Source organism: Anoplophora glabripennis, unplaced genomic scaffold (genome assembly GCF_000390285.2).
Source record: "Anoplophora glabripennis isolate ALB-LARVAE unplaced genomic scaffold, Agla_2.0 scaffold980, whole genome shotgun sequence".
NCBI lineage: Eukaryota > Metazoa > Arthropoda > Insecta > Coleoptera > Cerambycidae > Anoplophora > Anoplophora glabripennis.
Window position 1 is genome coordinate 28282 of NW_019417261.1, and position 25427 is coordinate 53708.

The window sequence follows — 25427 nt, forward strand, 5'->3', positions numbered from 1 at the left end:
TCTGATGAAAACCCTTATGCCATAATGGAATCTCGATTTCAATATCAGTTTTGTTTGAATGTATGGGTGGGTATTATTGGAAATTTTCTTGTTGGGCCTTACTTTTTACCAAGGACTTTTACCGGTGCCTCCTACAGACAGTTTCTTGAAAATGTTTTATCTGAATTACTTGACAATGCTCCCTATGCGCTAACAGAAAGAATGTGATTTATGCAAGACGGGTTTGCCACACATTTTAGTTTGACTGCTTGTGAATTTTTAAATCAACTGATATAAAGCCTAATGATTTTTTTGTTTGAAGACCTCTCAAGACCTTAGTTTACAAGGTTCATATTGAATCTGAGGAGCACTTAGTTAACACATTTTAGCTGATAGTGATGTGATAAGAACTACTCCTGGAGTCTTTGTACGCGTTCAAGCTGCAATTTCAAGATCTGAAGCTTGTATTTTGGCTGGACATTTGTTATAGTAAATCATAGTAAAGTAATTCCATTGTTAATTATTTTGTTATTATTTTAAGTAATGTAACGAGTATCTTAAAAGTGTACTTGATCAAATAAATCAATTTTGTTAATCTGTTTGGAAGACAAAAAAGAAAAAAGTGTAAAGAAACAAAAAGTGAAGATAATACAATAGCGCATATGATCTATTTTATTTGTAATATTATACAGGGCGATATATTTTATTTTGGAAAATAATTGATAATACCCACACAATGGCTTTCCTAGGACCTCACATTTATATAACAAAAAAAACAACCTTATTTTTGGCCACAGAATTTGGCCTGGATTTTTGACCTCAACTTAAGAAACACCCTGTATTTATTTTCTGCAATAGATAAATGTTATACTTATGTATAACAAAAAAACATACCCAGAATATAAGTTGTGATTGGATAAGGAAAGAAAAAAGCTGTGTAGTTTTATGTAAAACTAATATTTAAACAGTAAAATTGGTAAAACAAAAATGTATTACACATAAATAAGCAAAGTAAACTAAAAAAATTGTCTTAAAAATCATATTATGTATAATATAATTAGGTACAATCATAACAATCTGTTGTTTTTTTCTGGTACATATAAACTATTTTTAAGAATTATCACCATAATCTCTATCACCCACATTGATTCGGTCCGGAGCAGAAGTTACGTTAAAGCCTAAAATTCGAGAGTCCACCTTCAACATTTTTGATTTCTTGTTCTTCTTATTTTTGCCCTAAAAAGTAAAAGACATAAAGGGTAAATTAATAAGACCATAACTAACAAATTCTAAGTGATATTAGCACAGCATATGTACAAATGTACGGTAAATACCGAGAAGCTGATGAGGATTCAAGTTCCAGAGTGTGTCAATTCTTTACCAAACTTCAAACCAGATTATCTCAAAACATACTATTCAAAGATGGTTCCCAAAATATTCGGAAAACAGCTAGATCGATTGCTTCCATTTGACACAATACAGTAAAACCTTGCCATTCGCAGCACGTTTGCTTTGTCGGTCACGGTCACGAATTTCAATCATAGGTGTACATATGCAAAAATTCGATATATAGGGTGATTCAGATTTAATCTGGATAACTTCAGGAATCGATATAACAGGTTAAAATAATGTTCATTCATGATATAAACTTATTTCCTAAATCGCACCGTTTCAGTGATAGAAGACGTTGAAGTAGGAATTTTTTTCCCATTTTTTTGTCATAACTTTTGAACGACTCATCCAATTGAAGTGAAATTCGAAACACAAACACTTCTTATGATCTTACATAAGCTCCTTAAGTTTCAATCACCTACCTATCTTAGAAGTGTATTTTGTGTGCTACCCCCTCTTAGAGTGTTCCAAAACTATTTCGGCACTGTAAAGAAATATTTAGTTAAAAAAACATGGCATTTAAAGCCTTAGTTTTAGTAGATAATGCCCCTGGGCATCCACAAACATTAGAAGTTGATACAAACATTGAGGTCATGTTTTTGCCCCCAAATACCACGTCCCTGTCTAGATCAAGGCATTATTGCAACATTTAAGGCTAACTACCTGACGTAATTTTTCTCATATTTTGCACCGTTTGGAAGAAAATCCAGAAATATTTGTTAAAGAATGCTGGAACCAATTTACTAGCCATCAGATTCAGAAAACAATGACAGACTTTTTCCAGAAGAAGCCTATCCCAGAATCTGTACCACCAAGGACACAAAATTAAGTTTGTAAGTGTTTAAGAAGGTTCAATACATCTCTTGCGGGGCAGGCGGTGCGGAGGGAAGCCTATGCTTATACACGGTAGTTCATTGTAGTACCAACCTTACATAAACTAATTTGAGGGAACTAAATAAAATATATACGAATGAAATTTATATAACACATATTAGTTTGCAAATATTTTTCGTGTTTAATGCACAGCAATTAAATTTTTATTTGAATAAAAGTGTTTATTTATTCATTAATAGCTTGTAAAATTATGGATGAAATCTGGCAACCTTGACATTGGCATGGCGTGGTGGTAAAAGTTGGGTCAACTGGCTCTAATCTAACAGTGTATGAAACGTTTTTAGATTCCTGGGGAGTCATTAATAAGCTGTATTCAGAGAATCTGTTCATCTTGGATGATTTTAATGTGCCTGAAATAAACGATATGCGCTATGACTGTGGCAACGGTTCTTACAAGGCCAAAATTATTCAAATAGTCCTATGTACATATGATCTGTATATTGTCAACAATGTACTAAATCGGGTAAACAACTTGCTCGACTTGGTGATGACTAATTTAACCGAGGCAAAAGTTTCTCACTCTAACACATCTCTCGTTGGAATTGACCAATATCACCCTCCTTTGGAGATTGTTATCACTTTTGATGTTGCTGCTGACAGATATAAAGGTGAATTAACTGACAATAATTATAAACAGAATTACAATTTTGGGAGGATTTGTTGGTATCTATTAATATTAATGTACCCGATATGAGAATGCGAACTAGATATAGACTTTTTAAAATATTTAATATTAATTCACTCCTAGAACAGTGTCTGTGTACGGTGAATAATTTGTTAAGAATATACGATATTGATATTTTTAATATTAGTCGGACTAAGCTACTCTCATACTTATGATACGTATACGATTGGGTGTTTTATGTACATTTTTAACTGACATTTTTTTGTTTTCTTTCTTTGTTCTCTTTTTACATTGTATTTTGCATGTGTCTGGTTGTTTATACATTATTTTTAACTTGTTTTTTATATTAGCTAACATTTCTCAACCGTATACATGTAATTGGAGTGTCCCTTTGTCTGTATGTATGCAGTATAAATAAATAAATAAATAAATAAATTACTGTCAACTGTGCTTTGCGCATATTCCGTAAACACGTATGAACATCCAAGATACAAAGGAAAAGTAATGACTGAAAAGTGAAAAGCAATATAAAATGTGTATGAAACAGAATGTGGATTGATGAGAAAAAAGTAAAATGTGCAAAACGAGAATCTATATGATAACTATCAAGAAGCTCAGTGTATGATAGTGAGACGTCGCCTTGTCAAATTGAAGATTATGACAGAATGTCTATACTGTGCGTTGTGCAAAGACAACCTTTCATTTTTTTTTTCAAATTGCTATTATATTACATTAGATCACGAAAAATTTATTTAATATTAATTATTACTACATATATTTTCAACTGGAATAATTTTATAGTCTATAATCGAGCTATTCAAATATAGCGTGTCAGTTGAAGCGTTAAATACAGCGTACAGTGTTGCCATATTTCCTTTCATTGGATCAGATGTTTGTTCAAATTTGTCAAAACGTTATATATTCATTCCATTATCTCAATAATTACATTGTAAGTGCATATTCTTATTGTTTTAAAATGTTTAGTAATNTGATGATAATGCTATTAACCTGTAGTTATTTGGATTGTTGTCTTGTTTATTTGGTTTGAGGAAAGGGATTATAGTATGTTTCTTCCAATCCGGAGGGATGTGTTCTCCTTCTAGGTATTTGTTAAATAAATTAAGTAATGTTAGTTTGACATTTATGGGGAGGTTGTTTAGCATAGAATATGAAATTTCGTCGACTCCCGTCGCAGTGTCCTTTTTATATTTTAAATTTGTTTCAAATTCGGCATATGTAAATTTGTTAATGTTTTCGTTGTTATCAATTATTTGGAACCCGGGATCAATCTGGCAGACAGTTAACTCGTTTAAAATTTCGTTCGCGATTTCAGTTGTTGGAAGTTTAGTATCATTATTGTTTGATAATGCATATGAGAATTTTTTTACCATAGACCATATTTCTGTCGTGCAAGTATTTCTATTTAGTTTTGAGCAAAATTCTCTAAATTTATTTTTTTTTTAATTTTAATTACTTTTTTTACTATCGCTATACTTTTTTGAACTGCTATATAATTGGTTACAGTCGGATTTTCTCTAAATTCCCTGATCGCTACTTTCCTACCCTTAACAATTTTTGCACATTCTTCATCCCACCACGGGGTTGATGGATACTTATTATTATTAAATTTGTTATTTTTTCTTGGAATGCACTCTTCCGCAGCGTTATTAATAATGTTATATAATTCGTTATAATTAATATTTTTATTGATAGAATCTGTTTTTTCTGTTATATGAAGATAGTATTTTTTCCAATCTGCTTTCTTGAAGTTTCTTTTTGGTGGACTGTTGTAATGATGTAGGATTTGTGCTTTATGAATTGTACACAAGATCGCGAAGTGGTCGCTTGATCCGCAGTCTGGTATCACACTCCAATTTGTTTTTATTGCGATTTGTGGTGAACATAATACTAAGTCTATTGCACTTACATTTGAACCGGGAGGGGTTAATCTAGTGGGAGACCCGTCATTCAACAGTATTAGGTTTAATGTTTCTAGAGTTGATTCTATTGTATTTCCATTAAAATCCTTTTTTTTTACTTCCCCACAATGGGTTATGTGAATTAAGGTCGCCCATAATGATTCTTGGGGAATTGTATGCATTTACAAATCTAGACCATGTTTCTATGTTGATTTTATTGCCTGAGGGGCTATAGATGTTAATTACTGTGATATTATTTATTTTTATTGCCATCGTTTGTGTATTTTCAGGAAGGAAAGGATGGTTTTCTGTTACCACTGTGAAATCTATATTTTTTTTTATTGCAAAGGCAACCCCTCCATACCCGTCTGTTCTATCCTTTCTGATTATTTTGTATTTTTTAATNATTACAATTTTATTTTCCCGATCCTAACCATTTTTAAGAGCAATATTCACGTTTGATTAAAGTTTTTTCCCAACTCGCATAAAAGCCTGTGTATAAGAGCATAATTTTTAATATAATTTTTAAAAAAAACTATATTGGCAATCGATCTGATATTTTTTACACGAGGCAGTTGGCTTGGCATATTTATTAACAGATTTCAATGATTTTGAAACTTTCTTACCATTTTTTTTTTCGGTATCAAACCTTAAGTGTTTTTGTTTCCGAAAACTCATTTGCCTTATGTTTTAAAATCAATTAAATGAGTGCTAACCTTAAAGAACTATGAAATTAAAAATATGTAGTGAACATATACGAGGGGGTATCCAAAAAAACCAAAATAACATTGCCGTGGACGGAGCTTGTGCGCCATTTCTGCCGCTAGGCGTGTATAGTGCAACTCATTGCCAGTTCGATGCCACCTGTGTTGTCGACCTGGCATGTTCTGTTCATCTGCAGTGATTGCTTTTGCTAGTGCTGTTTTGTTCTTGATTTATATTCGGTAAAAATGCTGCTGAAACTGTTTTAATGTTAACCCATTAGCGCCTAAAAGTACCATATGGAACCAATAAACGTCAAGATAAAAAGTGGGGTTTGAGAGCTATTTTTTGCTAGCTTTCGTAAATCTGCTTATTTGCACGTCTTCAGTATGATTTATGAAGCCCTTAGGAAAGTTCATGCGGTGCTTTGTTTACATTTGACATTTTTTTGTATCGAGTGAAAAACTTGATCGTACGAGTTTGTTGAAAACATTACAACTTCGTGTAAGTATAATAATTATTAGATATTTTATTATATTATTGCTTCTAGTGTTTTATTATACTATTATATCTAAAAACATATTCCTATTCGAGAATAATTTAATTGATTATTTGTTTATGTATAATATTGTTGTAAACATTGATGTTCCCATATGGACCCGTTAGGCAGTAGCTCGGTTGAACTGATATCTAGCTGTAAATCCTCTTTTAGTGGAATTACCCTTCAGGAAGCCTTGGATATTGCTTGTGATAATGAAAATGTTGGTGATATATATATTGAGCCCCCAGAGAGCAATGAGCTCACTGACCAAGATTCAGCAGATGAGATGAAGGCGGTTTAGTTGATGACAATCTAACTGCTAGACAACTTTCCGCTAGAGCAGAAATTGTTTATTCGAATAACGACAGATAGGAACTGATTATGATAATATGGAGGAGTCAGTTGAAGTGCCATGTGCTTTAGAGCCGAGCCCTAGTATCTGTACATCCACTTTAGTATTGACTGCAAAACCTGTCACAACCGATTTTATCAAAGGAGACTTGCAAGAGGCATACCGTAAATTTTCAACAGAAGATCATTCAAATTACAACACAATGAGCTGTGTTGAACTATTTGAATTATTTTTTTCCTATGAGATATTACAAAATATAACAGAAACTAAAAAGTATGCATTACAAAAAAATTCTGACCCACAAATAACCACTGAAGAACTAAGAGTATTTTTAGGAATTCTTATTTTGAGTGGTATAAATAAACATGTTGCCGTCAAAAAGACATTATTGGGAGAATTCTCACAATCTGAAAAACCCAATGATATCGGATGCTATGAGACGTGATAGGTTCCTACAGTGGCGGTGAAAACTGTAGCAGCCGAGGAAGAATAATATGCTGCAAATGTAATATCGGCTTATGTGTTGACTGTTTTCGAAAGCTTCATACTCGGTAATAATATTTACTCATTATTTTAAGGTTTCGTTAAAAGAACAAGTTGCTTTTTACTTTTTTCATTGTTGCGCATTTCTAGTGACGTCGCGCCTAAAGGTCCCATATGGGAACACCTCGTTTTTCGGTTAATTTAGAGAAAAAATATTTTAAGTTGACTAAATATGTTAAATAAAGATATTTACTACTTATTTGTATTAAAAATTTGCATAATTTTTTGATTTTTTTTTTATCGGCGTTAATGCTTACCAAGATTTTACCAGTTTTTGGCTAAAAATGGCATGGTTCCGCTGCCCCATGCACCTTACTCGCCTGACCTGACTCCGTGCAACTTTTTCTTCCACGCATGAAAGAAACAAGGGAGTAGCTGTCAGTTATTTCTAAAGATGACTACAAAAAATGTTTCGAACAGTGGAAGCACCGGTGGAACAAATGTATTAGTTGTAATGGAGAGTATTTTGAAGGGGATAAGGTTGTTTTGTAAACAATTTGAAAATATATAGCTTTTAAATAATAATTCCATTTTTTTTTTGGGTATCCCCTCGTATGTAGTTTGCACAATGTATTCCTGCTTGAAGGACATTTAATTAAAACAGAAGGTTTTTTTTCAATTTCAAATGCACACAGAAACAAACAAATCTAGTATCTTTGATTTTATTTCGGAATATATGTAAACATAACTGAATTATGTTTCCGATATTTAATTCTGTTTTAAAAACTAACATAATGACTTATCCATCATGGATTTGCGTTTCATGGGAACCTTCTGGAAACTATCCCCCGCGAACGGCAACGTTTTACTGTATTTATAAAGAAATTTTTCAGCATATTTCAACATGTATACTTTTGTATGAAACAAACCTGGATAAAATCGAACAGACAGTTTTTGAGATAATAATTCCTAAAATTCACCAATTTTTTCTGCTCAGTAGACACTCAGATGTACCTTCTTAAGATAAATTAGATATATGATATATTATTTAATAAAATAAGAATAAATTATGTGTCTTTGTTTTTGCTGTTAATAAAAAATCAGTGGTTCAAATTTAAAAACTACATCACATTGATGTACTAATTTGATAGCTTTGGAAAATGTTCCACACTTGAAATTTAAAAATTAAAAAAAAATCATCCTAAGTGTAAATGACAAACTAGGAATGAACTGTTATTAACGCTAAACTTGCAAAATTAAGCTTACCTTGACCTCTTGGAATTCAGTACTGTGTTGTAAGGAAGGGGTAATAGCAGGAGCCGGAGAACACATATCATCTTTATGAGCATTATTCTTAGGTTTAAAGGAACGTCTCTTCTCTAAAAAGTTAGTGGCAAACTGCTGCGTTGCTGTACTCTCACCTAAATACTCCTTGCAATACTCTCTGACATCTAATGCCGATTCTATGTCTCGTAAGAAAGTTACAAAAGTTGGAACTGCAAAAATAAATTTCATGTCAATTTTTACCTAAGACGTTTTTTATGTTTACTTACTATCTACACTAGTTGTTATATTAGATAAAGTCTTATAGCACCAATTGGTAAATTCATCTGAAGATGGAGCATTGTTGTTGTTGTTGTGATTGGTCTTAGACGACTCTTCTTTCTTTGTTTTATTCTTAGTTTGCTGCTTCTGAGCCGGCTGTTGCTGTTTATGAGTAGCATTGACTGAATTTGTAGAATTACTTTTAGATACTGTGGACGGTTTACTCGCTGTTTGTTTGTGAGAGGAATCATCCCAAAATCCCCCTGAAATAAAACAAAGAATAAAAAATGGAAAGGAAATAAATCATACAAAGTAATTATAATTATAAGCATATATTTACAGTCTTTTATATGATGGCACAGTCTGTTTGCTACTATTATTTTTGTCACAAACAAAATCTCTATTGATTGGAATTTAATACACTTTGAAGTAATAAAAATTTAACATTTATTAAAAAAAAAACAGCATAATCTACCTTTCCAGTAACATAACCTCGAATATGTTACAAAATCGCGATTTTGGCTCTTTTAGGTTACATCTCGAAAACCAGAGCCAATTGAGAAAGGACCTAGGATTCGAATTGGCGCATCAAAATGGGTTAAAATTTTGTCGGCCTGTGTTATTTTAATACTTAAATATTATCACATATTACTTAACTAGTACTGAGTGTTACTCAAATATTATTCAAGGTTTTACACCAAATTACTCCTGCAGTTTCCTACACTAAATATTAGACTATTGAAATATCTTACAGAACCGTTTCTAAGAAAAAATAAGTTTCATGTTTTGCCACACCTATAAACTGGACAAATTTTAATGCTTACAATTGCATAGAACATAATGTTATTTTATGTTTAATTTATCCTTTGTTTATATTGCGAAGATAAAAAAAAAAATTTAAACTTTTTAGTAGAAACTTTTACAACCTTCCTAAATGCACCCGTCTATATACCAACCATAGTACATAATTCAACTGAACTTGAAATGATTTTAAATAATATTTCATATTGGTATTTTTATTAATTTTTTATTATTTGTTTTTTAAAAACAGCAAAAACAATTATTTTAAACATTAGTTTTACTTGTAATTCGTAACATATTTACGCACCGATATTACTTAATATTTAAAAACTAAATTTTAAATTTTAATTTTTAAAAGCAACAAAACTCTTAAAAATTCTTGGGGCTTCGTCTACGTTGACATCAAAAAAAAATATACATGGTGTCCCGCCAGGAACATGGCAATGTTCCTGGGTCAAACACAACTAAAATATCCAGAACTCTCCAGCACTTCCGTATATACCGGAAGTCAATACCAACTTCGTTACTTTAAATGGGACACCCTATATATTATTGCATTTTCGGATTCAACATGAAATTTGAGGGTCAGTTTATTAAATATTCCCTACACCTAGAAATTACAGATTTTTAGATATTAATTTTTAAAGAAAAAATTTGACAGATGCAAGGGTCCGTGGAGATGCTAGTAATTCTTGTCAGGAGCGTGATGTCAAGTGGATTTTTGATACCTGTAAAGGACATAAGTAACACTACATTTTGGTATACGAACAAATTAAAACATTTAATACTAGGTGTTTCTTTTTTGCTGTTCTATTTTGATAACTTCAAACAGCTACAATTTTGTTAACTTAAATGGAACATCCTGTATTTTTTTATTGTCGTATGCAGAATTTCCTTTCAAACCGTATAAGCATTGTTAGGGTTGCCATTACTACTTTTAGAGATGTTTGCAATTTTCTACTTTTTGGTCAGTTTTTCTCGTAGCAGACCTGTTGTCAAATTGGCCATGACCAAAAATACTCTTCTTCTTCTTCTTCTTCTTCTCAATTGATGGCCTAACATTTATATGTATTTGGCCAGGTTCACACTTTATTCTATAACACATTCTCGGAGGATATACCGGGTGGTATGTCTGGGAGTTCCCATGTCCTCGGAGATTTAACTTTCTTCAGATTTGTGTTCGGATTTTCGCCGAAAGGGGTTAGTAAGACAGATAGCACAACAAAGGAAAGACTCTTCTCGCTCCGGGGCAACTGCGGAGCATTACACACCTGAAATGTTGCCTCGGTTTAAGAATCCCAGGATATGAATAGAGGGGTTTTGTATTTTTTGTCCTACCTGTGTATATAAATATACATATATACACATATATATTTTTTTGCCTGTATTTTTTATTTTCAATTTTGTTATTAATATATTCTGTTTTGTTATATTCACATATCCTTGTATGCCTTTGTGTACACAGTGACCCATTCATATGTTGTTTTTTTATTTGTTATTGTTTTTATTTTTATTTATTTATTATTATTTTATTTTATTTTTTTAACTTAATTCAAATATTCCATTATTCTTTATAAATTTATTTGATTGGTATTTAAAAAATTCATTAGAATTATTGATCCTTCTACAGTCAAATTCATCATTATTAGTTTTACATTAATCGGGGTTGGTGTATTACACGCTTGGGCAATTAGATAATATATGTCAATATTTGGAATTTTGTTAATTTCACATTCAAAAATGATATGATCTAAATCACCTATTTGGCCACATTCACATTCTGGGCTATCATTAACACCAATTTTGAATTTATGTGCTTCGGTGAGACAATGACCAGTACGCATACGTATCATTGTAGAACAGTGATTTCTGTTAAAGTATGGGAATGATTGAAACCACGGTTTTTTGGGGAACCTATACTGTACCCCCGAGTACCATTTACCTTTATTTTTCAACTCGTTTTCCCAAAAATGATGCCATTTATTATTAAGGAATGTTTTGCATGCAATCAAAATGTCATTTTTATCTAGTGGAATGTTGTTGGTGACTGCAAAATGTTTCCCTAAGTTTGCTAGCCAATCTGCATTTTCATTACCTAGAATATTAGTATGTCCCGGAATCCATGCTAATTCAATACATGTTCCATTATTATTAGAATTAATGATCATTTCTTTTGTTAGAATCGTGATATAATCTTTTCTTTTATAATTTTTGTAAGAAGTTATTTTTTCCAAGGCGCCCTGAGAATCGGAGAAAATTACCGCTTTTTTGATATTGTTTATCAGGCAGTAACTACAAGCTTTATTTATCGCAACGATTTCTGCTGTGCATATTTGTGTAAATTTGGGGAGGCTATCATGATAGGAGTAATTAGTTTGTGGTATGAATACACCCACACCCACTTTTTCTTCGACAGGATCTAGAGATCCATCTGTGAAAATTTGACAATAATCCGAATATGATTGTTCTATTAGGTATTTGAATTCGTTATTGTTATCTACACCCTTTTTTAGTTTTAAATTCTTGTAATCTAAAGTATGCATTTGATGATCGTATTCATATACAAAAAATGGTATATTATCTAATTTTTTAATCTGTTTAAAGTATTGTGAAAAATCCCTGTATGTTTTAATTATTATTGGTTCCTCTCTGTTTTTCCAATAATTAACTTTTAATGTACAATATTCATGAAGGTCTTCAATTATATTTTGGATAGGATGATCTATTATTGAATAAACCTTTGTTAAATATTTAATTGTTAACCATATTTTTCTGTAATCAATTGACATTTCTGCGCATTCTGCTAGTAAAGCTGTTCTCGGGGTTGATCTCATACATCCTGTTATTATTCTTAGGGCTTGGTATTGTATTTTTTTCATTTTGTTGTTATTACTTTTGCTTAGGGGACTGATTGCTTGGCATCCGTAATCTAAATGAGTTCTAATTAGACTTTTATATATATTATGCAAAGTGTTAGGGTCTGCGCCCCACCAGGTACCACATAATGCACGCATGATATTCATATTTTTTTTAATTTTATCTATAATATACGTTGTATGTTTATTAAAATTTAAATTATGATCCAATATTATCCCTAAGTATTTTACCTCCTTTGTCCATGTGATGTTGTTATTATTATATTTTGTATTGCCTGTTATTTTTTTGGAATTTCCTTTTCTAAATATAACGGCTTGAGTTTTGTTGCTAGAAATCGTGAGATTATGTTTTTCAAACCAAACCTGGAGTTGACTTAGAGCTTTGTTAATTTGTTCAATTAAATTTTCTATCTGGTACCCACTGCATAAAATAACAATGTCATCTGCATAAGATATGATTTTAATATTTGAGGGTAGTTTTTCCTGAATATCATGAATGTAAATATTAAATAATAAAGGGCTTATCGGAGACCCTTGCGCTAAACCAATGTTAGTAACATTATTTCCTATTAGGTTTCCATTTTTATCTTTAATTTGAATAATTCGATTTGAGATGAGATTCATTACGCAATTACACAAGTATGTGGGAATGCCAATTGTTATTAATTTTTTATATAATTTGTAAATATTAACATTGTCGTATGCTGCTTTTATGTCTAGGAATACCCCTACCGTAAACATATTTCTGCTAAACCCTAATTGGATGTATGTTGTTATATAACTTATATTATCAACTACGCTCTTTCCTGATCTGAAACCGCTTTGTAGATCCCCGAAAATGTTGTTATTTTCAACAAACCATTCTATCCTATTTTTTATTAGGCTTTCCCATATTTTGCAAACACATGATGATAATGCTATTAACCTGTAGTTATTTGGATTGTTGTCTTGTTTATTTGGTTTGAGGAAAGGGATTATAGTATGTTTCTTCCAATCCGGAGGGATGTGTTCTCCTTCTAGGTATTTGTTAAATAAATTAAGTAATGTTAGTTTGACATTTATGGGGAGGTTGTTTAGCATAGAATATGAAATTTCGTCGACTCCCGTCGCAGTGTCCTTTTTATATTTTAAATTTGTTTCAAATTCGGCATATGTAAATTTGTTAATGTTTTCGTTGTTATCAATTATTTGGAACCCGGGATCAATCTGGCAGACAGTTAACTCGTTTAAAATTTCGTTCGCGATTTCAGTTGTTGGAAGTTTAGTATCATTATTGTTTGATAATGCATATGAGAATTTTTTTACCATAGACCATATTTCTGTCGTGCAAGTATTTCTATTTAGTTTTGAGCAAAATTCTCTAAATTTATTTTTTTTTTTAATTTTAATTACTTTTTTTACTATCGCTATACTTTTTTGAACTGCTATATAATTGGTTACAGTCGGATTTTCTCTAAATTCCCTGATCGCTACTTTCCTACCCTTAACAATTTTTGCACATTCTTCATCCCACCACGGGGTTGATGGATACTTATTATTATTAAATTTGTTATTTTTTCTTGGAATGCACTCTTCCGCAGCGTTATTAATAATGTTATATAATTCGTTATAATTAATATTTTTATTGATAGAATCTGTTTTTTCTGTTATATGAAGATAGTATTTTTTCCAATCTGCTTTCTTGAAGTTTCTTTTTGGTGGACTGTTGTAATGATGTAGGATTTGTGCTTTATGAATTGTACACAAGATCGGGAAGTGATCGCTTGATCCGCAGTCTGGTATCACACTCCAATTTGTTTTTATTGCGATTTGTGGTGAACATAATACTAAGTCTATTGCACTTACATTTGAACCGGGAGGGGTTAATCTAGTGGGAGACCCGTCATTCATCAATATTAGGTTTAAGGTTTCTAGAGTTGATTCTATTGTATTTCCATTAAAATCTTTTTTTTTACTTCCCCACAATGGGTTATGTGAATTAAGGTCGCCCATAATGATTCTTGGGGAATTGTATGTATTTACAAATCTAGACCATGTTGCTATGTTAATTTTATTGCCTGAGGGGCTATAGATGTTAATTACTGTGATATTATTTATTTTTATTGCCATCGTTTGTGTATTTTCAGGAAGGAAAGGATGGTTTTCTGTTACCACTGTGAAATCTATATTTTTTTTTATTGCAAAGGCAACCCCTCCATACCCGTCTGTTCTATCCTTTCTGATTATTTTGTATTTTTTAATGTGAAAGCTTTGATTTGATTTTAGCCAAGTTTCATTTAAAGCGATAACATCTGGCTCATATTCATTTATCAATAAAATTAAATTGTGTTTATTTGCGTTTATGCTTCTAATATTCCAGCTAATAATTTTTAAATCTACTTTATTATTATTTTTATTATACATTTTTTATTATTTGTTTTTGTTTGTTATTTAATAAAATGGGTCTGTTGAGCACCCTGGTTTGTCCCTGTCCACATATGTGGTATTTCGTTTGCAAATATGTTCTACAAAGCCTATCACTTGTTTTATTTGTTCCTCACTCATGTTACTAATCAGTTCTGCTATCATATTTTCTTGATTTATGCTATCGGTGGGTGTGTTTACGATTATTGGAGAATTACTGTAACTATTACTCCTTCCCGAAGGAGTTACTAGACACTGATTGTGTGCTACTTTATCAAATCCTGGTGTATCATTGGATTTTCTTTTTTTTGGATTTTGTGTAACCTGACTATATGATCTTAAATTTTTACTTTTATTATCAATCTCATCTAAACATACTATGCCCGAATTTTTACTTAAAACTGGGAAGTCCCGTGGATGTACATAATTTGTTTGTCTTTGATATGTTTTTGGAATTTTTTTGTTTGCATCAAAGAAGGATATATTTTCCATTGCCATTTTTTCTCTTATAGCTAACTGTCTAATGTATTCCGGACAATTTTTATCTGTTGAATTGTGATTCGTACTGGCGCAATTGAGACATCTCATATTTTCTACACAAGAGCCCTCATGAGTGTTTGTGCAAATGTTGCATTTTTTTTTCCCTTTGCATTGTTTAAGAATGTGTCCAAATCTGAAACAGTTATAGCACTGGATTACGGGTAACTTGTAAGTTGTTACTGGCATTGTCAGAAAACAAATATCTACAGTTCTTGGTAATAATTTACCAGAAAATGTGTATAGTATTGTACTCGTGGGCACATATACAGTCTCCCCGTTTTCATTAATTGTTCGTCTGTTCATTCTTTTTATATCAATAATTTTATGATTATTTGTTTTTGAGAATTTGTATAGGTCATCTATTGTGAAATTTTTATCTACATATTTTACAATTCCCTTGCAAGATACAAGGTTTGAAGGAATAAACATATTATATCCTTTTTCTAGTAATGTATTATTCTCTAAGAAATTATTTGCTGCTTTATAGTTTTTAAATTCTACACTTAATCTATTCCTGCCCTTTTTTTCAAATTTTTTTATATGTTCAAGGTTAAGTTCAAATATTTCTCTAGCTATGCTTAGATGATTTAGATTTCCTAAGTTTTTTTCCAATGTCTCATTAGCTTGAATATACACTATATAAGGACCACAATCATTTGTCTGATATTTGAATTTCTTTTTATTTTCAATAACGGGATGATTATTGGGGGGCGAAGGCCCCCCAGATTCTGAGTTCATTTTTGTATTTTAACTTTATGAATTAGTCAATATATGTATTTTATTAATGAAATTGATGCTTTAATTAAATTATTGTATATTCTGTAATTAAGGATATCTTACCAAAGGGGATGTTGAACACAAATAGGTTAGTAAATATGTATCGGCACCGGCTTATCGCTTAGTCGACCACACTCGTTCAATGCTCACACCGAACTTGACCAAAAATACTCCAATAACAATTGAAATAACCTGACATTTGTCAAGTTAGTTGTCAAATTATTGTTACGTATGTAGTAGTTTTTGCTGAAAATTTAAATAACATTTTCAACAAAAACTATTTAGACACAATAATTTGACAACTAACTTGACAAACATCAAGTTATTTCAATTGTTTTTGGAGTGTTTCTGCTCATGGCCAATTTGACAACAGGTTTGATATGAGAAAAACTGTCCAAAAAGTAGAAAATTGCAAACATCTCTAAAAGTAGTAACGGCAACCCTAACAATGCTTATATGGCTTGAAAGGAAATTTCAACCTGCATACGACAGAGTAAAAAAATACAGGGTGTTCCATTTAAATTAACAAAGTTATAGCCGTTTAAAGTTATTAAAATGTAATGGCAAAAATGAAACACCTAGTATTAATGTTTTAATTTGTTGATATACCATAATTTAGTGTTACCTATGCCCTTTACAGGTACCGAAAATCCACTTGATATCACGCTCCTGAAAAGAGTTACTAGCATCTCCGCAGACCCTTGTATCTGTCAAATTTTTTTTTAAATGTTAATATCTCAAATTCTATAACTCCTAGGTATACGGAATATTTAATAAATTGATACTCAAATTTCACGTAGAATCCTAAAATGCAGTAATACTTATATAGGGTGTCCCATTTAAAATAACGAAGTTGGTATCGACTTCCGGTATAACCAGAAATGCTGGAAAGTTCTAGATATTTTAGTTGTTTGTCCTAGGGATATTGCCATGCTGTCAAATTTTCAAATTTTTCGGAGCTGTACTTTTCTAGATATCGATTGACGAAGTTCCCAGTGGGACACCCTGTATTGGTGACTTTGAAATAATACGTTGCTAAGTCATGCAATATAAGGGGACCACCTAGCTGAGTGTCTTGGGCGGTGGATTTCGATCTGCCGAGGTAAGCATCACGGACACAGGCTGAAATTAGGATGGGTGACCTATGGCAGGCTCAGAGACGTGGCTGTGGCAGCCTACCAGAGACCTGGGTCGCTCAACATTTTCCGCGTGCGTGTGGTCCCCGATAAATAGTAATGAGACCAGAGCAAAAAAAGTCTGTGTAACTCAAGACCATGCCATCATACATAAACTGTACGAGACTTTGCCACCAAGCCACCCATGTAGTAAATAGGATGGTTTAAACAAAAGTACTCGAGTAATGAAGGAGGGTGTACAAGGGGGTAATAAGGCCACCTTCATACACGCACCCACGCATACACGCACCCACGCACACACGCACACACCCACCCACGCACGCACCCACACACACACACGCACACGCACACGCCCACGCCCACACACACACACACACACACGTTAAGTATTATTTTAACTGCTTGATTTTGAGTTTGCGCGATACATCGTGAAAATGTGCATGTTACTGTTGCTGAATTACACCAGATAGAAATGAAGACGGCTGACATCGTTCAAATGGCCGATTTCAAGAGTACAACCGTCTGCGATGCTGTGAAACGTTTCAAAGAGACAGGAGGGACTGCACATAATTTTTTGGCCTAGGTGATGATCTGGACCAGGAACGTTAAAAGTAACTCTGCCTAAAACGAAAAACAGGTTCTTCGGAAGACTCTGAAACCGTGGGCGACATGGCACTTTGGTACGGACGGATTCACGTTGCAGTAGGATTTATTTCTGGAATGTGTTGATTTGTTGAATAATACGATAGTTATAGCCTTTTGAAATATCTAAAATAATTGCGGGAACTTTTCACCCACCGTGTGTATTCATATGCAGCAGCGAAAGGGTTAACCAAAATTAGAATTAAATGTCTTTGACCGTATGTCAACACTATTTTCATTATTTTCATTTCTGTTACTGTTCCAAACTTACCACTGTTATTTAAAGATGACCACTGCAAATTAGTGGCAGACGCACTTGCCCATGTCAAACTCTGGCTATTCCAAATACTGCTTGCATTATTTATAACTGGCGGTGCTTCCTTTTCTTTCTGCAGACGGCTTTCGGCAGCTTGCTATAAAATAAAATAAACCGTTCAAAACACCTACATACATTTATAATATCCACTTATAATTTCACTAATGTCATAAACTATTAAATATTAAAAAAAATTAATTTTCCACAAAAACATTGCCTGTTTCAAAATATCTCCACAACCCACACTGATTGTATTGGTCTGCGAATGCTGCTAATAGAATGGTATAAAACTTCACCATATCTATTAACAAGGAGAAGGTAAGGTAGTTGGATTTTTGTAATTTTTTATATTTATGGTACGTGTAGTTTGGACCTTGAATAAGAATTTTCCGAAGTAGTTCGATGCAAAGTTCATAAATTACCGAGATAATCAATTTTGAAGTTTTACCTGACAGCTAAATCCACTAGATGTGACACATTCTTCAACTGCGAGCATTGTTTTTTTTTAAAGAAACTATTGTTAATTCATAATAAATACTGTTTATCAATCAATTGTGCATTTTAATGAAATATTTGAAGAATATTCCTACATATACATAAGTATTTATTATAATATTTCGTTTGTTCATAATTTTCGAGATGAAAAAAATAATAAAAAACCATATGGAGCGTTTTGAAAAAAAAAAAAAAAAAATGTCACGTGACGGACTCGAACCAGCGATCTCGTGACTGTCAGTCCCGAATGCTACCAATTAGGCCATGCTCCCAGTTGAAGAATGTGTCACATCTAGTGGATTTACCTGTCAGGTAAAACTTCAAAATCAATTGTCTCGGTAATTTATGAACATTGCGTCAAACTACTTTGGAAAATTCTTATTCATGGTCCAAACTACACGTACCATAAATATCAAAAATTACAAAAATCCAACTACCTTACCTTCTCCTTGTAAGTTTATGAGATTTTAATATATCCATCACACTATACGGCACAAAATATTGTGGTCAAAATACGAGGCTTTAAAAAAGTTTTTCTTTTGAGATATGTGGGGGTCTACTACAGTTTTTTAAATTATTTTCATATTATACAGGGTGTCCTAAAAGTATCAGTTGTTTTTTTTTTAAATGAATTAATTTAAATAGAACGCCATATTTTTTAACTTACCAAAAAATGTTTTAATTACAAATCGTATTAGGGTGCTCATAGCTAGGTTTTTGCGTTTTTACAGAATACGCCAAATAATCGTTCTTTGCACCATTTCGTGTATTTTACATAAAAATTCCGATATATCTGTGGTATTTAACAATGTCGTATACTTTATTTATCTATTAGTTTAATCTGCAAAGTCTGTTTTTGCTAGAGTGGTATTATTTTCTGTAGTTGTGGATGTTTAGATCGTTATTGTTTGACACACGATTTGTGAAATTGGTTAGTCAAAATGAAGATTTACCTAAAAGAGGAGCCTGTTGATATGATTCTTATCCTAGGAAAATGTTATAAGAATTGTTTATTGGTTTCTCGAGTTTATGCTCAAAGGATTCCCGAAAGAAATCATCCTAACCGAGCCGTTTTTGAGAGATTGATTACACCTGTATTAGGAAAGTGGAAGTGTCAGTTACAAAAAACCCATTACAAGAAAAACAGTCACTGAAGACAAAGAAAATATTTTGACGGTACTTGGTTCAGTTCGAAAATCCCAGTATTAGTCAAAATCATATATCCAAAAATAATAACCTTAGTGAAGCAAGAATTGAATTCCAAGAATTCACAAAAAATACAGATTCCATTTTTATAAAGTCCAGCTTTGCCAAGAACTTTATGGAAATTATTTTCACAACCGAACTGAATTTTGCTAGTGGGTGTTAGATATAGTGACAGGAAAAGTAAACTTTTTTGATAAAGTGTTATTTAGTGATGAATGCACTTTTCATAAAAATGGTCTCGTGAATAGACAACTTTCACTACTATTCAGATTCGAATCCGCATCAATACATATACATACATATTTAATTGAAACCTATTTTTTGAAGGAACTTTAAATCGTATGAAGGTTCTTACACCAACTTCCAGTATTATTAGAAGAAGTCAGTGGCGGCGCATGAACATTGATTGAATGTGTTCTGCTTAAGGTTGTTACATTTGTTGAATTGAATTCCGGGATATTAAGTGCCCGGAGTCTCCAAATGGCGCCGCAGGCGAAAAATTTTAAAATTTTCAAGGTCACGCGTTTTCCTAGCACTTCTGAATTACAAGGAGCAATCCATTTATACAAAAATACAGATTTTCATAAGAACGATTTTTGAAATTGGTACCTTTTTGAAATATCTACTCATGAATTACCTACTGACGATATAAATAAATTGGAATAAACTAAATACATATATTTTATTAAATTATTGAATATTGCTCATAAACAAAAAAATCGTTTGTGAAGTTAACCAACGATTCAACGAATTTTAATTTTCCTCTCCGTGTTATGATTTTTTCTTTATCTTTTTTTATATATATGTAATTACATATATTCCGGGAGATTATACGTGCAAATCCGAAATCCGGGGACCGTACAGCTAATTCCCGGTACAATCACAGAAAATCCCAGTCATACCCATGTGGCTAGATGTTCTTTTAATATGTCGTCAAGATCTGCACTAAAATTTATGAGTCCACGAAACACATCAGGGTTGTCCCAATTTTCTGTCTCGTCGTGTCCGCGAAGTGCTAATTCGAAAGCTCCGCAAAGTTTTTTGCAATCTATGATTTTAGATAATACATAACGATTTTTCGTTACCTGTTCATTGTGTTTCCGTATATTATCCCAATATGCATAATCTAACTGACTTCTTATGTTTATTTTACCTAATGACTTAAATGACTTAAATCTTTCACACTGTATATTGTCCATGCTTTATCCCCATCGAAAAGTAAGTACGGAAAACAAAACAGTGTATTTTTGATATCACACCTGCACACCCACTCTGTTTTTGTGTATACATTATTGTTAAATTGTCTTTTATAACTTTTACTTCGGTTTGTTCCACTAACTTTAATTATTTAATTGTGGTGTTGGCCCACCTAATTCTTTTATTTTTAGTTTATCCTCATAAGGCAGAGAAATAAATAAAGTTTTTTGTAAAAACGAAACGCTATTCATTTTAATAACTATAATATCCGTAGACCCCTAACCTAAATGAAAACATTCACAAGTGCCGCTAGCAGAAATAAACCACCACATACCACAAACGAAATATTACTGCATTTACTGCAGCCATAGAAGATAAAACAACTTATCTTCTGTGCTGCAGCTGTGGCTGTCGTTGTTACAGCCACATAACTTCATATACGCATGTACTGTCGTAATAAATAATAATATAAGCTCCCAGGTTTATTTTAGCACGAGTACATTTGAATTCTTTAAATATTTTGTTGATACTTAATATGATTAAATACATAAAATTTTATGTGTTCTGCAGCTCCGCAGCTCTTATGGTAAAACCGCCACTGGAAGAAGTCCCTTTAAACGTTAGAACAACCATGTGGTTTCAATTGGATGGAGCTCCGCCTCATTATCATTGCGAGGTTCGACAATTTTTAAATGCCAACTTTCCATACAAGTGGATAGGAAGAAATGGATTTCAAAATTGGCCCCCAGATCCCCGTACTTAACTCCACCAGATTTCTCTTTATGGGGATACATAAGAGAAATTGTCTACAATACGCCTCTGACAAATCCACAAGATATGAAAATATGCATAAGAGATGCTTTTAAAACTGTAACTTTGCAAATGTTGTCCAGAGTTAGCAGTGGTATTGAAAAAACAATTCAAGTGTTCGGAAATGGATGGTCGACATTTGAAACATGTTTTTAATATTTTGCTTGTTTTATGTTACCGTTGATGTTATTTAGAAATTTTATGTAAAATACACGAAATGGTGCAAAAAACGATTATTTGGCGTATTCTGTAAAAACGCGAAGACTTGGCTATAAACACCCTAATACCATTCGATAGGTAATTAAAAATTACATTTTCTGGTAAGTTAAAAAATATGGTGTTCTATTTAAATTGATCGAGTTATAGTCACTTAAAAGTTCTTATTTGATATTTGATTAATTTTAATTGTTGGACATCCTGCATAAAATGACAAGTTTATTGTGATTGGCATATAAGATATAATCTCTTGTTACACTTCACTGTAAATTTCGCTTACATACCTGATATACCTACTTATTAAGTATTTGAAACAAGAAAATTAGGTTACATTTTGATAAAATTCAAATTATTTAAAAGACCTTAAAGTTTAGATATTATAAACCATATTAAAACAGACACTTATTTTGATCGGAGAATCCAAAAATGCAATAATATATATGTAAAAAAACACAACTTTGATACTTTTAGGATATTTTGGACACCCTGCATAATAAATATGAAAATAATTTAAAAAAGTAACCGTAATAACCTCCATATATCCCAAAAGATAAACTTTTTGAAAGCCTCGTATTTTGGCCATAATATTCCGTGACGTACAGCATGAATAACCCTGTATATTGTAGCAAATTACAGTAAGAAAAATTACTTTTGCCAATCGCTCCTGTTCCTCAGCCTGAATCTCTGCTAAAGACTTAACCTTCCTTGGCTCAACAGGTTTCCTTGCCCAACTAAGCTGTATACCTGTCGGTTTTTCTTGCTGTTGCTGTTGCTGCTGTTGAGTTTCCTTCTCCTGAAATGGTAGTTGGTAATTATCGATATGGAATCTTTAAACTAGGAAAAATAAAAATACCTGCAGACGTTGCATTTGTAAAGCTGTTTCCTGAGCTCTCTTTTCTCTTTCGGATTTCTGAATGTCGGCAAGACTCATACCAAGAGTTGAACTGGACTGAGACCAAGGAGCTGCCTTGGCGGTACGAATTTGTTCTTGCTGTATTCTTCGTTCCTCGGCTTGCTTCCTCGCTTCCAGCTCTTTTGCTTCTTTCCTGTTTTTTAAATATATATATATTTTTATTGGTAAAATATTACGAAATTGAAATATACAAGGTATAAACCTAGTAGTCAATGACTGCAAATATTAAAAAAATAATAATAAAATCAAGAAATATATCATATGGTAGCCTACATTTTAAACATACTATTTACATTTTTACTGTTTACTATAGTATAGTGTTTTAGATTGGAATGCATGCACAAACTTACATTAAAGTTACAATTCAGTTATTAATCGAGATACGAAAGAAATGTTCTTATGAAGTTGGAGGGGATCAAAAACGCTGGATTTTAATAATAAAGCATGGCCACCAAGAATGTTTTTTTTTTTTAGCTGGACACTACATATATTTTTTAAGCTTGATTACACTGTAAAATTTGTCAAATGATGATGTTATAGTTATGTATTCGGTTGCGGTATTGCACATTATTTAGAATACTCTTTAAATTTTGTGGAAAATATGATCTATTTAATAATTTTCAAATGGTAATAATTTGAATCAAAATATCAGGGTCCAACTCCAGATCTATAAGCTATTCATTATGGTGTGTACTATAGACAAATTTCAAACGACATTTTTTCTGACTTTTCAAAACTTGTTTAATAGTCTCATTTTTTTACTTTAATTAGTAAAACCAGCAACACAAATTTCTTCGATATACTTAAAATATCTTCAGGGCTATTTAAAAATATGTCATTTTTTTAATTCAATCTCAGCATATTAGTAAATAAATAATTAGAAATAGAGGAATTTAAACTTGTATAACAAATATGAAATCTGATAACAAAATGAAAAATACCTTAATTTCTCCTCTTCCAGCTTCTTGTTCTCTTCAATTTTTTTTCTTGCTTCCTCTTCTGCTTTCCTCTGTTCCTTTAATCTCCTCTTCTCTTCCAATTCCCTTAACCTTTTTTCTTCTGCTTCTTTCTTGGCCTTTTCTAATTCCTTTTTCACCCTTTCCTCTTCTTTTCTCTTCTTTTCTTCTGCCGCTTTTTTTTCTGCCTCCTAATAAAATGAATCTGATATTCACAATGGATTCACCTATGACCTCCCAAGATTTAGAATTTAAACATTTTTTTTTTTAAATATCCCTTCTATGTATTCCTCATTCAGTAGTTGGGAACTTTAAATTACCGACGAAAAGTTTTAAAGAAATTCTTGATATGTCACAATTATCGATTTTGAGAGTATCTCATTATCAAATATCAATATTATAAGAAAATTTTAAGAAAACATATTAGAATTTTTATAAATTCGGATATAACATAAAACAGTTTTTATATTATATGTATATTACATATAAATTTATAAGTTAGTAAACTTTTAACTTGCATATTGGTAGCACCGACTAATTCTTATCTTTAATATTAATTGCTTTAAGGAATCTGTAAATTATAAACTTTTAATAGGTCATGGTTACTTGTTAGTAGTGTCAGATTAAAACGGATATACAGGGTGTCCCAGAATAACGTATACAATGAAGGACCACAAATTCGTGGACTCAAAATAGGCAGATTTAGGCTAATTCACCTATATCCGAAATCGCTTCGTTTGGCCGCTAGATGCCTTCAAGGTTCATGAAAATTTTTTGAATTTTGTAAATAACTCGAATACGTATTAATCAATTTTGATTATTTTTGGGGTGTGGACTTTTTCTTTCAATCTACACATTTTGGTGTTATAAAGAGTGTTTTTTAAAACCTGCAACCCATACAAAATTGATGTACGGTGATAACATTCGTTCATAACTTTTCCCTCTTTCAGGCAATAATGACAATTATTTTTTATCTGATAGGTAATACGATTTGGAAGTTTTTGGGCATCTTGTAGAATTTTGATTAAATGAACCCAAACCCTTTCATTTTTTAAATATCTACATTATCGTGCCACCCATATTATAATGACTAACAAAGTGTTAGTAGGTACTGATTTTGTAGGTTGACTGTACAGGGTTTATAGTTCAAAAGTAATAAAGAATTCCCTAACATTTCCAGGTTTTCCCTGACTTATAAAAAAAAATCCAGGTCACTTGTAGTTCATTTTTACATACTAATTGGTGTTTATGCATTAAATTTTTTCCCGACTGAAGTCCATAATCTTTTTTATACCCTAAGAACCTCTTATAGCTGTTTTACATTGACAATTTATTGATGAATAAATTGACGATGTTCCTCATGAATTAATTCACGAATTTATTGGTAAACAGTGTGGTTTCACACTGCTACAGACTTTGTCAAGTTTTTTGACGTATGAATCAGTTCTACCAATGAATCAAAGCAAATAAATTTCAAAAATTTCACTTTTCCGCTCATAATTCTAGTGATACAACGCCTCCTGGGAGCTGTATGACCTTGTCGTTGGTGGAGGAGCTTAAGTAGTTACAGTGAATCCAAGGGACCTTTATGGACCAAGAATCTAAAAAACAGGAACCCGAAAGGGGACCATCTACATCTGCCGGGGAAGCAGTAAGTGCTGGCCGGGCGGAAAATAAAACAGCCACTGGGAAACAAACACCAGTGACTGCT

The 25427-nt window shown here is 32.1% G+C and overlaps 1 protein-coding gene across 1 annotated transcript; it reads right to left on the minus strand.

The window, feature by feature from the left end:
* Nucleotides 1–960: 960 nt before the first annotated feature.
* On the minus strand, nt 961–25214 carry LOC108911574 (GRB10-interacting GYF protein 2). Its single transcript, XM_018716549.1, has 8 exons — nt 25203–25214; nt 23702–23907; nt 22701–22893; nt 22497–22640; nt 17879–18020; nt 8441–8695; nt 8154–8383; nt 961–1215 (listed from the first exon to the last, which is right to left on the minus strand). Exons 1-8 carry the CDS (start codon nt 25212–25214, stop codon nt 1090–1092), a joined length of 1308 nt encoding a protein of 435 aa, XP_018572065.1. The 3' UTR covers nt 961–1089.
* Between the last annotated feature and the right edge of the window lie 213 nt (nt 25215–25427).

Coding starts and splice junctions, on each gene's coding strand:
- LOC108911574 (XM_018716549.1), bottom strand. Junction 22,894..23,701: donor CTGGAAGAGGAGAAATTAAG/GTATTTTTCATT, acceptor TTTAAAAAACAG/GAAAGAAGCAAAAGAGCTGG. Junction 1,216..8,153: donor CTGAATTCCAAGAGGTCAAG/GTAAGCTTAATT, acceptor TTTACTTTTTAG/GGCAAAAATAAGAAGAACAA.